The sequence below is a fragment of the Eubalaena glacialis genome, chromosome 2 (assembly GCF_028564815.1).
Source record: "Eubalaena glacialis isolate mEubGla1 chromosome 2, mEubGla1.1.hap2.+ XY, whole genome shotgun sequence".
NCBI lineage: Eukaryota > Metazoa > Chordata > Mammalia > Artiodactyla > Balaenidae > Eubalaena > Eubalaena glacialis.
Window position 1 is genome coordinate 71,951,402 of NC_083717.1, and position 13,978 is coordinate 71,965,379.

The 13,978-nt window shown below is 47.2% G+C and overlaps 1 protein-coding gene across 2 annotated transcripts in view; it reads left to right on the forward strand.

The window, feature by feature from the left end:
* DAPK2 (death associated protein kinase 2) overlaps positions 1 to 13,978 on the forward strand; it is a 120,561-nt gene that overhangs the window by 82,808 nt on the left and 23,775 nt on the right. The window contains exons 1-2 of one of the 2 annotated variants that reach the window (XM_061182035.1): positions 2,927 to 3,182; positions 10,956 to 11,085. In XM_061182035.1, the coding sequence (XP_061038018.1) occupies positions 10,968 to 11,085 (118 nt within the window). In that variant the 5' untranslated portion in view covers positions 2,927 to 3,182; positions 10,956 to 10,967. Of the gene's footprint in view, positions 1 to 2,926; positions 3,183 to 10,955; positions 11,086 to 13,978 lie in introns of those variants that run through there. The other variant, XM_061182034.1, reaches the window with a different exon arrangement.

The window sequence follows — 13,978 nt, forward strand, 5'->3', positions numbered from 1 at the left end:
GTCCTCCACTCTGGACCCCTGCCCAGGCCTGGCCTCCACTGAAGTATCATGTGTTCAAATAGTACCTTTTAGGTTCCATTCACATCTCTACCATTAGCCCTCCCCATGCAGCTGATCTCAGTAGGAGTGAAAGAACCTGATTCTGGAAGTGGTAAAGGGTGGTGGAAAGGTATCTTGGCATGAAAAAACCTGGGTGAAAACCTAGCTGCACCACTTCTTAGTCATGTGGCCTTGAATAAGTTACTTAACTTCTCTGATCCTCAGTTTCCTCATCTGGGAAGCACAGACAGTAACTTAGTCTACTCAGATTCTGTGCAGTGGTGTTCTGGTAGTAGCTGGATCTCCAATAAACAAATATATGTACACACACACTAAATTATTATAAAGTCTACTGATATTAAGGTTTATAATGTAATTTACAAGTACTAAAATATATAATACTTTTATTTTGTAAATTTCACAAAAATAAATTGATTCTCGTAGAACACTTTCCTTGGTTTTTGCTGACCTCTTGTATCAATAGCCAACCTATGGATGCAATAGACAAATGAGTGTAGTTCCAACAGGATTGTTCATTGATATTTTTGTTTATGTTAACAAGTAAGGTGAAAATGAAGCAATGAAGATGTGTGTTGGAACTTTACTTGTTTGCCAATGACATGAGTGACTTCTTTGCTGAATTGGATAATGGTTTCTGAATATTGAAAAATATTTCTTCAGTTTTCTCTGCTAGCACAAAATAATGGCTGTAGACACGACACCCTTATAAGTTTAATCTCTGTTATTAAGTGGTTTTCTGCAGCACTTCCTAAGTCTAGAATCAAGAAATCAAGTCCTGATTTGTAGTGTCTGCCGATTTCTGTGGTGTAAATACACCCACTGTGGCCAATTTCAAGGCACCAACTTGATGACACTGACTAGAGCTAGGAAGAGGGGTGCAGTAACATACCATGATGAAGTATTTCCCCCATTCAGAGATGAAAGGCGTTAAGTAACCTCAAGAACATAGAAGATAATAAAATATAATAGAAATAAAGAAATAAAATATAATAGAAATAAAAATTTATACTTCCTAATAGAAATTAGGAAGTAATAAGTTTTTTAAAAATTATTTATTTATTTGGTTGCGTGGGGTCTTAGTTGCGGCAGGTGGGCTCCTTAGTTGTGGCATACATGTGGGATCTAGTTCCCTGACCAGGGATCGAACCCCGGGCCCCCTGCATTGGGAGCGTGGAGTCTTATCCACTGCGCCACCAAGGAAGTCCTGGAAGTAATAAGTTTTAAGTATTTTAAATATAATTTAATTAAACATAAGTTTCTATAATTTAATTTTTAATATTAAAATAATATTCTTACATAGCTCAGTTTAACAACTGGCTTACAACATTCCTGCAAATTTAACAGCAGGCTCTCATGAGCCGGTAGGCACCAGCTTTAGCCCACCCCCGGCTCTCTGAGACTCTGTTGGTGAAAGCATTTCAGGACAGTGCTACCTGCAGGCCAGCTGTGGTGGTGGCAGCAGTGGTGTAACAATAATAATGGCAGCCAACATTTACTGAGGGCTGTAGTAAATGTGCAGGCTCTTCTCTGAGTGCTCTGCATGTGTTTACTCCTTTTATCCACATGACGACCCTATGAGGGAAGTTCCATGGTCATGGCCATTTTATAGAAAGGGGAGGTTGCTCAAAGGCTCCTAGGTTTTCTTGTGCCTCCTCAGAACCCCTTTCCTGTTTTGCAGATGAGGGGCCAAGGATCAGAGAGGTGAATGACTTGCCGAGGTCACACAGCTAGCCTGGGGCAGAAGTAGGGTTCAACCCAAGTCTGGGGACTTCCCTGGTGGCGCAGTGGTTAAGAATCCACCTGCCAATGCAGGGGACACAGGTTTGAGCCCTGGTCCGGGAAGATCCCACATGCTGCGGAGCAACTAATCCCGTGTGCCACAACTACTGAGCCCACGTGCCACAACTACTGAATCCCACGCGCCTAGAGCCCGTGCTCCACAACAAGAGAAGCCACCGCAATGAGAAGCCCGAGCACCACAATGAAGAGTAGCCCCCGCTCACTGCAACTAGAGAAAGCCCGTGCGCAGCAAGGAAGACCCAACTCAGCCAAAAGAAAATAAACAAATAAATAAATAAGTTTATTTATTTATTAAAAAAAGTCAAGTCTGTCCAATGAGAGGGCCCTCTTTAGTGCTGGTTCCCCAAACACTGGGCACTGTATGATTCTGACTTTCTTGGAGAGCTTGCTTTAGAAAACCAATTCTGGAGCCTCACTCCTGGTGGGTTGATTTAATTGCTTTGGTATTTTTAACACAGTCCCCAGGGGATTCCAATGGGTAACTAGCTCAGATGGGCCCCAAAGCACAGCTTGGGGCTCAGAATGCCTGGATTCAGGCCCAGGTTCCTCACTGGTTAAATGGAGGCTCCGGCCATCCACAGCTTGGCAGCTGTGAGGAATAAGGTGATGTGTGGGGAGAGCGCAAGGCAAATGCTGGTTGTCGTGTGGCACAGACCAGAGAGCCAGCATTGCTGATTGGCCCAAGGCTGAAATCCAGTGGTCCTAGAATGGCCTTGGAAGTGAATTTTTATTTCCCTCCCTCTACCCAATAAGAGCACAGAGACAGTAGGTAGTGGTTTTCTCTGACTTTACCAGGCAGGGCTTCTAGAACCATGCAGCAGCCTCCCATAGAGGAGCAGGCCGCAAGTGAATGTCCAGAAGCTGTGGTTTAACAAATCCAGTGCAACTGGGTTGGGGCCCTTCCCTAAGATGTGCGTTTTCTAGGAAAAACATGGAGCTGGAGGGACTTCCCTGGTGGTCCAGTGGTTAAGAATCCACCTTCCAATGCAGGTTACAAGGGTTCCATCCCTGATCGGGGAACTAAGATCCCACATGCCGCGGGGCAACTAAGCCTGTGCGCCTCAACTAGAGAGCCTGCATGCCGCAAACTACAGAGCCCACGTGCTGTGGAGCTGGTGCGCCACAACTACAGAGCGCTGAAACTAGAGAGAAACCCACACCGCAACGAAGAGCACAAGCATTCTGGAGCTTGCGCACCTCAACGAAGATCCCGTGTGCCACAACTAAGAGCTGATGCAGCCAAAAAAAAAAAAAGAGGAACGCATCCGTTAAAAAAAAAAAAAAAGAAAGAAAAAAAACCATGGAGCTGGACCAGCAAGCTGGTGAGTTACCAGAGCCAAGATGGAAATGCCAACTTTGCCAGCCGGCAGGGGTGATCTAAGTGGGCACCCTTACATCAGCTAGAGGAAGTGAGGCAACATGGGAGAGGGGAGAGCACACAGGCATCTTGGGCAAGCATTTAAGGCATCTTGGGCAAGCGTTTAACCTCTCTGAGCCTCGACTTCTTCATCTGTAAAATGGGGTGATGACAGTACCTGCCTCAGAGAGTGAGAATCAAATAAGAGGTGTGTAAACGCTTCGTAAACTGAGTGCTGTAGGTTTTGCTATGCGTGAAACTTCAGATTGGGTGCCTTTAGGATCACAGGAAGAGCAGGCCCTGCCTTTAGCAAGTGTGCAGTCTAGTGGGGGAGGCAAGACTAACACATAAAGGTCTTGGCAGTGCTTGGTGCTGCAGGTCAAGATTGCTGCACGAGTGTGGAGCTGGGAGAAGGAAGGAGGGCTGGGCTGGGTATTCAGATGATGCTTCCTGGAGAAGATAGCATTTTGACTGGGCCTGGAAAGATGGGTAAGAGTTCAATAGGCAGATGATAAAGACCTCTGGAAAGGAGCGGCAAGATCAGGAAAATAAGCCCAGAGGTGATGACAACGGCTACAGGCCACTTTATATGCCTTGTTTGATCCTCTTAGTAACCCTCTTGAGGTAGGTTTTACTGTTACTCCTAATTTACAAGTGAGAAGCCTGAGGCTGAGAGAGGTTAAGTAACTTGCTTGGCGTCAGACTGCTGGTAAATGGCAAAACTGGGATTCGAACCCAGGTTCTAAGGCTCTTAGTCATTATCTATCTTGACTCCCTAAAAGCAGGTTGTGCAAGAGACACACATATGACTGCGCCGATTCTTTCATTCCTTTACCTGATAAACCATTCCTGAGCACCTACTACATTGCAGCCCCTCTTGGGTGCGAGGGATGGAAAAGAGAGGCAAAGCCCCTGTCCTCCTCTGTGGGGCCTCAGCTTAGTGGGGAGACGACATGTAAGGGAGTAGTTGTAGTGCAGTTGATTCTCTGCCAGAGGTATGTCCGTGTACCTTGCAGGCCCTTGGGTAGAAGCAACTAGCTGTGTGTGTTGGCGGGGAGGGGGTCACAGAAGATGTTCCAGTGGGGAAGTGCTGGAGCTGGGTGGTGAGAGGGGAGGAAGCTTGTCAGGAAGGCATTCCAGCAGAGTGAACTGCAGGTTGGGGTTGGGGTGATGAAGGTCCACTGGCATGTAGCAGAGGGTGTGCTGTCCAGAGGTGGGAGGGCCTTGAATGTCGATGAAGGTGGACGTTGGGCCCGGGCCACACTGGAGGCTGGTGGGGAAGGGCTGCCTGTGGTCTCATCTACAGTGTGCTGGGGGGTGGCGGGGGGGAATTTGCTGCAGCACCATGGAAACCTGCCCACAGAGGCCTGGCAACATGCGGCCCTGCTTTCTCAGGTTGCCCAGCACTTGCTGAATAACCTGGGACTGTGCTTGACATTTCCAGGGAAGGTTCCTAGACGGCTTCCTTGTCCCCATAGCACAGACCTGGCTGGGCTCCAGCTCTGCTCAGCTGAGCAGCCTCACCTGGTGATGGGCAGGCCATGCAGACACCTGGAGAGGGCACTGGGCCGAGGGTCAGCAGACTTGGGCTCTGTTCTTTGCTTGGTATCCTTGGCAGTTTTGTGAGCTCTCTGGGCAGCTCTGCAGCATGAAGGGACTAAACGGTCTCTGAGGTCCCTTGCAGCCCCAACATTGTGAGTCTGAGGGTGAAACGGGATGGGGGGAGGGAAGCAGAAGATGAGTGGGGGAGGAGGCAGGTTTGCGAAGGGCATGTTCTTCAGATTCAGCAGGGATTCAGTAAAGTTCCCAGGGATGACTGTTGTCACTGCTGCATCCCTGAAAGGAGAGAGCAAACATAGCCACCCTGCTCTGAAATCTCCTTGGGCACCGCTCCTTACATGGACCATCTCCCTGAATTCTCAGAACACTGTATGCCTTGGTAGGTGTTCCCATTTTGCAGATGGGGAAACCAAGGCTCCAAGAGGTCCAATGACTTTGCCCAGGTTTCACTGTGAGAGGTAGAGGTGGAATTTGAACCCAGGCCTGACTCTAAGCTCTGGTCTTTGGCACCTTACTTCATAGATCCCCTGAGGCTGCCTTCATCCTGCAGGGACTCTTAGACATGCTGTACCAAGCCAGTAGGGATCACCCGACAAGGGTCACCCCTGGAGGATCAGCTTCCAGATGGCACCATAGTAGGTGCCTCAGGCCAGATCTACTGGGCTGCTAAAGGGCACATTGGCCCACAGCTGTCTGCCTGATGGGCTGAGCTGGTGGCTTTATTTTAACAGGTGGGGAAAATTTCACCTCCTGGTGGCTATGCCATGGGCCCTGGGCTCGGCAGTGGCAGCATCTATGGAAATGTGATCCCTTCCTCCAGCTGTGCTTTGGAGGTGACGTCAGGTGTGTGGGTGAAGTATTTGGTTGAAGTAAATAAAGCTGGAGGAGAATGACAGGAGTGAGGGAGTGTGGATGGGCTCGCACTATCCCAAGGGCACTCTGGCTTGGCAGTCTGCCCTTCCTTCCTGACCTGGAACCAGGAGACCTGAGGCTTTGCGGGTCCTGCCTTGGGGCCCAGAGGAGTGGGAATTGGCCCAGCCAGCTTGGAGGATGGGCCACCTGGCAGCTACAGGGCCTAGAGCTTGAAGAGGCTTTAGCTATCATCCAGGGTCTGTTTTGGAGTTGGGAGACAGAGGCCCAGAGAGAGGAAGTAGCCTGCTTAAGCTCACACAGCCTTGGGTGGTGGAGTTGAAATTGGAATTTCCCAATACCCAGGCCTGGGCTCTTTTACACCACCGTACCCTGTTAGGGGAGCGGGGAAGCGAAGAAGCTTAGACCAAACCCTTGGGGAAACTGCCTCTTTGCTGCCCTCAGACCACCCTTCAGACCCTCCCTGAGTCCCTTTTCCCTCCTGATCCAGCCCTATACCAGCGCTGTGGGGAGGCGTGCTCTCGGGCGCCCCTAGTGGTCGAGGGCCTCCATGGTGCAGAAAGGGAAGAGCCACTAGCCCCCAATTCCTTCAGTTCACATCAGCAAATTGTTATGAAACATGCAGGATGCAAGACACCATAGGGGATGCCAGGAACCTTAAAACTAATTGAAATTTTCCCAAGGAGGCTACCACCCCGGAAAGCTGCATCACGATACGAGAGACAGCCTGCAACTAGGGCCACTCGCTCGTAAGCATGTTTGGTGCTGAGGGGGTTAGAGCACAAGATCAGGGGCTGCTTCATTGAAAAGCAAGGGAATAAAAGGAGGCAGAGAGGGGATAGGCTCTGAAAGTGTGAGAAAGAGTAGGAAGGGCATTCTAGGCAAGAGGAAGAGCCAGAGTAAAGGATGGAATAGAGATGTCGTCCTGGGCCTGGTAATGCTCACCCTGAGGGGATATAGGACAGGTGCAGGCAAGTGATGGGCAGTGAGGCTGGGAAGTGCAGAGCCTCAGATGCCTCAAATATCAGGCAGGGCATCTGGACTTTCTCTGGTGGTCAGTAGGACCACTGAAGATATTTAACCAAATAGAGTGCTGTGGTGGAGAGAGCAGGAGCTGGACTTCCCGGGAAGCTCATCCTGACTCTGCCATTATGAGCTGTTGGACCTTGGGTACATGCTTTATCATTCTAGGCCTCTGTTTCCTCATCTGTGGAATGGGGTTGATAATAGTACCTACCACTCAGGGTGGCTGCAAGGGTGACATAGAGCACTAGCGCAATGCCTGCCTTGGTAGATGTACAGTAAATGTCAGTCCCTGCCTTGCTTCCTTGCCTCATCAGATTATTACTGGAGGTTGGGCTAGCAAGAAGGAAGTCTTGCTGAAAGTCGGAGAAGCTGCAGATATGGGGTCCAGATCCCCTGGCCAGCCTAGAATCTCCTTGGTAGCCTGGGCAGGAAGTAGGAAGCATTGGTGGCGGGGAGCCTGTGACCTCTGTGTACTCCCAGTCAGGGCTGGTCTGAGCTGAAGGTGCATCTGGTCCAAATGATCCAACTTGCGAGTAGTGAGTGAGGTGGGGACAAGGACCCAGGTCTCCGCCACCTAGCAGAGCATTCCTGCTGTACTGGGGCCACCTCCCAGCCTGAAACCCCTAGACCCCCATCATCTTATGCAGACCTATCTTGGGACTCTCTTTGACAGGACCTCTGCTTCCTCACTGAAATGAGGAGGTTCAGCCCAGGAGGTCCTGACGCTCCTTTCTGAGTCTCTGGACACAGCACGAGGGCCAGGCCAAGGGCAGGGCTTGGGACTGCTCACCAGGGTGAAAGCATCACAGGAAGAAAGGCATCCTGGGATGGGAAACAGGTGTCGGGGCAAGAAAATAGCTGTGCCTGAGCCAGGGTGCGAATTTGCCCTGCTAGGCTGCTAGGCCCAAGCTGCATTCCCACTTCTTCCTGGGATAGATTCCCAGGACCCTTGAGAAGCAGGGAAGGGGGACCATTTAGTCTAGTGGTTAGGAGCACAGGCTTTGGAGTCGGACAAGTAGAGGTTAAACTCCCTGGTCCATGAGTCAGTATTTTTTCAGTTTTGGTTCTTTTCCTAAGAAAGAGGAATGATAAACACCCACCGTATAAGGTAGTGAGAGGGTCAATGAGGTATAAAGTATGTCATGTGCCTGGTTAGCACTGGACCTGCACATTGTAGGGGTTTACTAAATGGCGCCTATCTTCACTCGGGGAACATTCACTGAGCACCTGGTGGATGTCAGGCTCTATGCTAACCTTTGGGTAGTTGATAGGAGTTAAACCCTCGGGAAGCTCTTAGCCCAGTGGGGCAGACAGGTCAGTAAACTGACAAGCTCAAGGCAGTGGGAAAAGCACTGAAATAGGGGAAGTGCAGGGTTTGATGGGAACTGGGGAAGTGGCGGGTGTGGGGAGCAGGGGTGGCTTTCTGGAGGAGGTACTATTTTTGCTGAAATGTGAATAGGAATTAGCCAGGTTGGGGGTAGGGACAGTGCAGGGAGAGTGTCCCACGCAGGGGAGCAGTCACCTGCTGTGTGATAGGTTCTTGGGGTGGGGCAGGGGACAGATGGGACTCAGGTGAGAAAACGTGGCTTTGCACGGAGGTTCTCACAAGCCAGTGGAGAGGCTGTTTCCCCTGGACTGTGGGCCACCGAGGTGAGAGGATGCGAGGCAAGGACGCTTCTCACTTCTTAGGGAGAATCTCCTGGGATTCTCCCAGGGATTCTCCAGGAATGCCTGGGAGAATCCTGCCTCCAATTGTTCCTCCTTCCTTCCTGTGGGGTCCCTGCCCCCTGTCCCTACTGCCCCCCAGTCCTGGGGACCACCAGGGCTAGTGTGTCTGCCTCTGTCCACTGCGGCTCCCAGCCCTGTTCAGCGGGTTTTGGGTGGTGGTCAGGAGGACCCGGGCCGGGCCCCTCAGCCCCAGGGAGAAGCCTCAGGGCCGTTCCCAGGAAGAGAGAAGTTCCCAAAAGGTGGCTGAGGAATGTGGTGGAATGGAGGGAGGAGAAGCCCCCTGCTCAGGAGATGGTGGGCAGCGGGGAGGGTGCAGCTCACCACATGGGGTGCCAGGATGCTTGGGGTCCCTGGGCAGCCACCGGAGGGCCGGGTCAGGGCACTGGAGGGGGCCCGCAGCCTGCATCCTGTGTCCTGCCCTCCCCCTGCCCTCACTCTCCTTTCTGCAGAGTGTAAGGAGCTGCCCTGCCTTGGGAAAGGACTTTGACACATTTTCAAAATAAGTTGAGAGAAATCTCCAGAGGGGGAAAAGAATAAACACACTTTTAAAATGCAAAAGGAAATATATTATATTATATTTTTAAAAAAAGGGAAAAAAAGGAGGGATTCCTCATCCAACTCACTTGAGTGAAAGTTTCCAGCCACTGTGAAGTGAGTGAGGTCACAGAGACCAGGGAGCCGGGAAGTTTGGTATGGGGACACCTGGGGTGTCTTCAACGCAGATTCAGAATCAGTTCAGCCAACTTTTAGGGCCACCCTCCACCTGCCTGCCTCTGAGCTCTGCGCTGCGGGGGTGGAGATGCAAAGACATGAATCCTTCCTCCAGCTGAGGGTCCAGTAGGGCATCGAGGACAGACATCGAGGACTGTCGGACAAGAGAGAGTGTGACAACTGTCATAGCAGAAAGGTTCCAATGAGCATGAAGGGGCCCTGGGGGAGGGAGGGTTCACGTCTGTGGGTGGGGGGAGAAGACTCAGTGCTGCTGAGGAAAGGTTTCAAGGAAGAGGTGGACTGAGTTAGACCGTGAAGGCTGGCTAGGATTTCAGTGGGCAGAGATTGAGCAGAGGCTTTCCAGGTAGAGCAGATGATGAGAGCAAAAGTGCAAGGTGGGAAATTCTCCAGTACTTTGAGAAACAGGGACATTCAGTTTTCTTAAACACTTACTTATTTACTTATCTATTGATTTAAAACCGCTTTATTGAGATTTATATGTCACCTAGCATGTAATTCACCCATTTAAAGTCTACAATTTACAAAGTTGTACAAGTAACACTGCAATCAATTTTAAAACATTTTCATCACCCCCAAAAGAAACCCCGTACCTATTAGCAGTCACTCCGCAATCCCCTAGTCCTAGGCAACTCCTTATCTACTCTGTTTCTGTGGATTTGCCTATTCTGGATATCTTATATAAATGCAATCATATAATCTGGGGTTTTTGGTGACTGATCTTTCACTTAGCACCATGTTTTCAAGGTTCATCCATGGTGTAGCATGTATCAGTATGTCATTCCTTTTTATTATTTTCTCCGCCTTCATTCCTTTTTATGGCTGAATAGTATTCTGCTGTATGGATGTACCACATTTTGTTTACCTACTCATCAGTTGATGGATATTTGCATTGCTTCCACTTTGGGACTATTATGAATATGCTGCTGTGAACATTTGTGTACCAGTTTTTGTGTAGATGTGTGTTTTCAAGGCATTCCATTTCGAATGGGATCTAAGATGGTCCTGGTGAGGAGCAGGAGGAAAGATGACTCAGAGGGACTGCTCACCCACTGAGTGCCCTGAGTGGTTGGGTGGGAGTGAGAAGGCTAGGCTCAGGATCCTGTTCTAGCCTCACTGGGAGCCTGGGCTTAGTGAAGCCAGGGCAGGGCTGTCCCCCCACCTACACACACCGCCATTATTGTGTTAGATCTGGCATCTGTTTTACTGGGCTGGGAATAGTCTGGGCAGCTGGTATTTTCCCTGGAAATTAGGTGTTTTTTTCCTGTGTCCCACCGAGGGCCAATGTTAGTTAAACATAGAGAAGTGTGAGCCACACCGTTAGTCTAGAGGAGGGGGGTGTTGTCCACAGGAAGCTGACCGGCCAGGGGAAAGAGGTGGTCAGGAAGATGGAGGTCAGTAAGCCATGTGTAAAGTGAGGCTACGTTGCAGTGCCCCTCCCCACCCACATACACCCAGAGAGGCAGTAGTTTTGTTTACAGGAAATGCTGCAAGTATCTCCCTGGCCCCATTTGACAGATGGGGAAACAGAGGCACTGCATTAAAGGGATCTGCTGTTCAGAGACAGAAACAGGGTTAAAGCCAGAGTCTGGTTCTGCTGTCAGCAGCAGGTTTGGTAAAACCCAGGCCTTGCCCTTGGCGTTGTGGCTGTTTTTGAGTTCACAGGAGAAGACTGAGGACACAAAAACAAGAAAGTGTTTATGTGGTTTTGGTGTCCCAAAAAAGAACACCAAACCCCACCCCAAAACCAAAGCAAAAACATAAAATAGGGCTTTAATTACCATCTTTTCTTTTATCCCTTTTCTTCTCTTTTTTTGTTCTCCAGCCAGAAAACATTATGTTGTTGGACAAGAATATTCCCATTCCACACATCAAGCTGATTGACTTTGGCCTGGCTCATGAAATAGAAGATGGAGTTGAATTTAAGAACATTTTTGGGACGCCAGAATTTGTTGGTGAGTTTTGGGCCTGTTTCTCTCCCAACTGAGAATCTGGGATCAAGAGGTAGAGAAATCACAGTAGCAAACCCTGCGTCTGGGGCTGTGGCCTGTGGGCTGAGAGATGATGCCTTGGAGAACCCCTAGAAATCTAATGGGTGGGGAAGGAACTGGTCTTATTTGCACCTTACAGATATATAGGGTGGTTTCTCTAAGCCCCTGACCAAATTATGATGACTTCCTTTTCCCAAGATCCCTGAACACAGGTTATAACCACTCTTCCCTATTCCCACCATTCTTTGAAATTTTAACCTGAGACCAGGGTTAAAAAGTGTCAGCTTCTGGGAGTGTGGTGGACCAGGTCTTACAAAAGGTCCTCTCACTACAAAACTGGATTCTTGAGAAAAATATTATTTTTCATGCAATTCTGGACTCATAGGAAGTAAGAGAAATCTTTAAATGTAGTAAGTCCTTCAGCATCACTTGTCATACCTTGAAAATTGAGTGAAATGAATGTAGAGCTGGAGCTGTGAGCAACAAGAATATTCAATAGGAGGACCTCTCCTAAAGGCAAGTATACATATCAGCATTTATCAGAGACTAGCAAGATTTAGATGTTCAAGGATGTAGGATATTAAAATTATCAGATGTTGACTATAAAATAAATGGAATGTATATAGAAACAACAAGTAGACTCACAAGAATGACCAGGCAAATTTTTAAAAGAACCAGATAGAACTTTAAGAAATTCAGTATATACTCATTGAAATTTAAAACTCAGTGGATGGGGCAAACAGCAGATTATACACAGCTGAGGAGAGAATTAAAGAATTGGAAGACTGAGCTGGAAAAAATCAGCTAGAACACCACAGAGTGACAAAGATATAGAAATATTAAAGAGAGGATAAGTGAAATAAGTTTAAAATAAGAAGCCTAACATAAGTCTATTTGGATTCCTGGACGAGGGAATAAAGACAATACAGGAGTAATATCTGAATAGAACGGCTGAGAATTTTCAGAACTAATGTAAAAACATGCATCCCCAGATACAGAAAGGACAACGTATATCAATCAGAAAAAAAATCTATACCTAGACACATTATAGTTAAAGTATAGGGCACCAGATACAAAGAGACGATCTTAAAAATCAGCCAGAGAGAAAAGACAGGTTACCTACAAAAAACAAAAATAAACAAACAAAAACCAATAACTGGACTGACAGCATACTTCTCAAAGCAACAATGGAAACCAATGTCCAATAGAATATAATCTCCAAAGAGCTGAAGAAAAATAAAAACCCCATAATTGTGGAGAAATTATATTTCAAGAATGAAGGTAAGAGATTCAGAAAAAAAGCAAAAACAAAAAAGAACAACAACAAAAAAGACAAAACAATAAAAACAGTTAACCTCCAGCAGACCTTCATTAGTGAAACTTCTAAAAGATATACTTCTGAATTAAGGAAAATGACTCTGAAGGGAGTTCTCAATGCAAGCAGTAATAGGAGCAAAGAAATCAGTAGAACATTAGGCAAATATAATTATTTTCTTTCCTAAATAATGATAACGATGATGGTGATGATGAAGCTTTAATTGTAGGATTGAAAAAAAGAACTAGAAACTGAAGAAAATAATGTTAGCTAGGACAGAGTACTTGAAATTAGTGTTCTAAGTTTCTTGTATTGTTAGAGGAGGGTCAAAATATTGATTTATGTTAGAATTTATTTGATATTCATAGTAAAGTCTCAGGGGTAGCCATTACAAAAATAGAAGTTGGGGAAAAAAACAATAAGAAAACTAACAAAAAGCGATTAAAAAAAAAAAGACAAGAAAGAAGATGAAAAGCACAGATGAAAATGGACAAACAAAAGCACCTGAAGGACAGAAATGAGTGTGTATGTATATCGAGCAGATGAGCACTAGAAAGTGAGTTGTGGGCTTCCCTGGTGGCGCAGTGGTTGAGAATCTGCCTGCCAATGCAGGGGACACGGGTTCGAGCCCTGGTCTGGGAAGATCCCACATGCCGCGGAGCAACTGGGCCCGTGAGCCGCAATTACTGAGCCTGCGCATCTGGAGCTTGTGCTCCGCAACAAGAGAGGCCGCGGTAGTGAGAGGCCCGCGCACCGCGATGAAGAGTGGCCCCCGCTTGCCGCAACTAGAGAAAGCCCTCGCACAGAAACGAAGACCCAACACAGCCATAAATAAATAAATAAAATTAAAAAAAAAAAACAAAACGAAATCTCCAGCACAAAACTTCACAAACCATTTAAAAAAAAAGAAAGTGAGTTGTGCTCCTCAAACTCTCTATGGTGAACCACTTGAAAAAAAAAAAGTCTATCCTGGACTGCTTGTTCAGTAAGATACGATAAAAATAAATTCCTAGAAAAGTGATCACAGTTTGAGTGTCCCAGCAATGTCAAATTGCTATGCAAGTCTCTAAATGCTTACTGTCAATTTCTGTACATATCTTGTCAGGACCAGTGACAGTCTGCAGACTGTTTGCCTGCAGACTGCACTTTGAATATCACTGTCCTAGAGAAAGTCTTTCATGTGTGTCTCAGGAGACAGGTACAAAAAAGTTCATAGCAATGTTTTTCCAATAAAATAATATAATAAAATAATAATATAATAATAATAATATAATAAAATAGTATAATAATAATAATATAATAAAAGAATAAAAGAAGTGGAAACCATCCAAATGATCACCAAGAGAATGACTAGAAGATGATCTATATTCACACAATGGACTATTATATAGCAGTGAAGATGAAAAACCATGGATGAACATTCAATGAATGCTAGAAGCATCATGTTGAGTGGGGAAAAAAAGTCAAGTGACAGTAGATCACATGCAGTATGGCATCATTTTTAGGAAGCTGAAAAATAAGCCAGGAGAGTGGTTCCCTGCA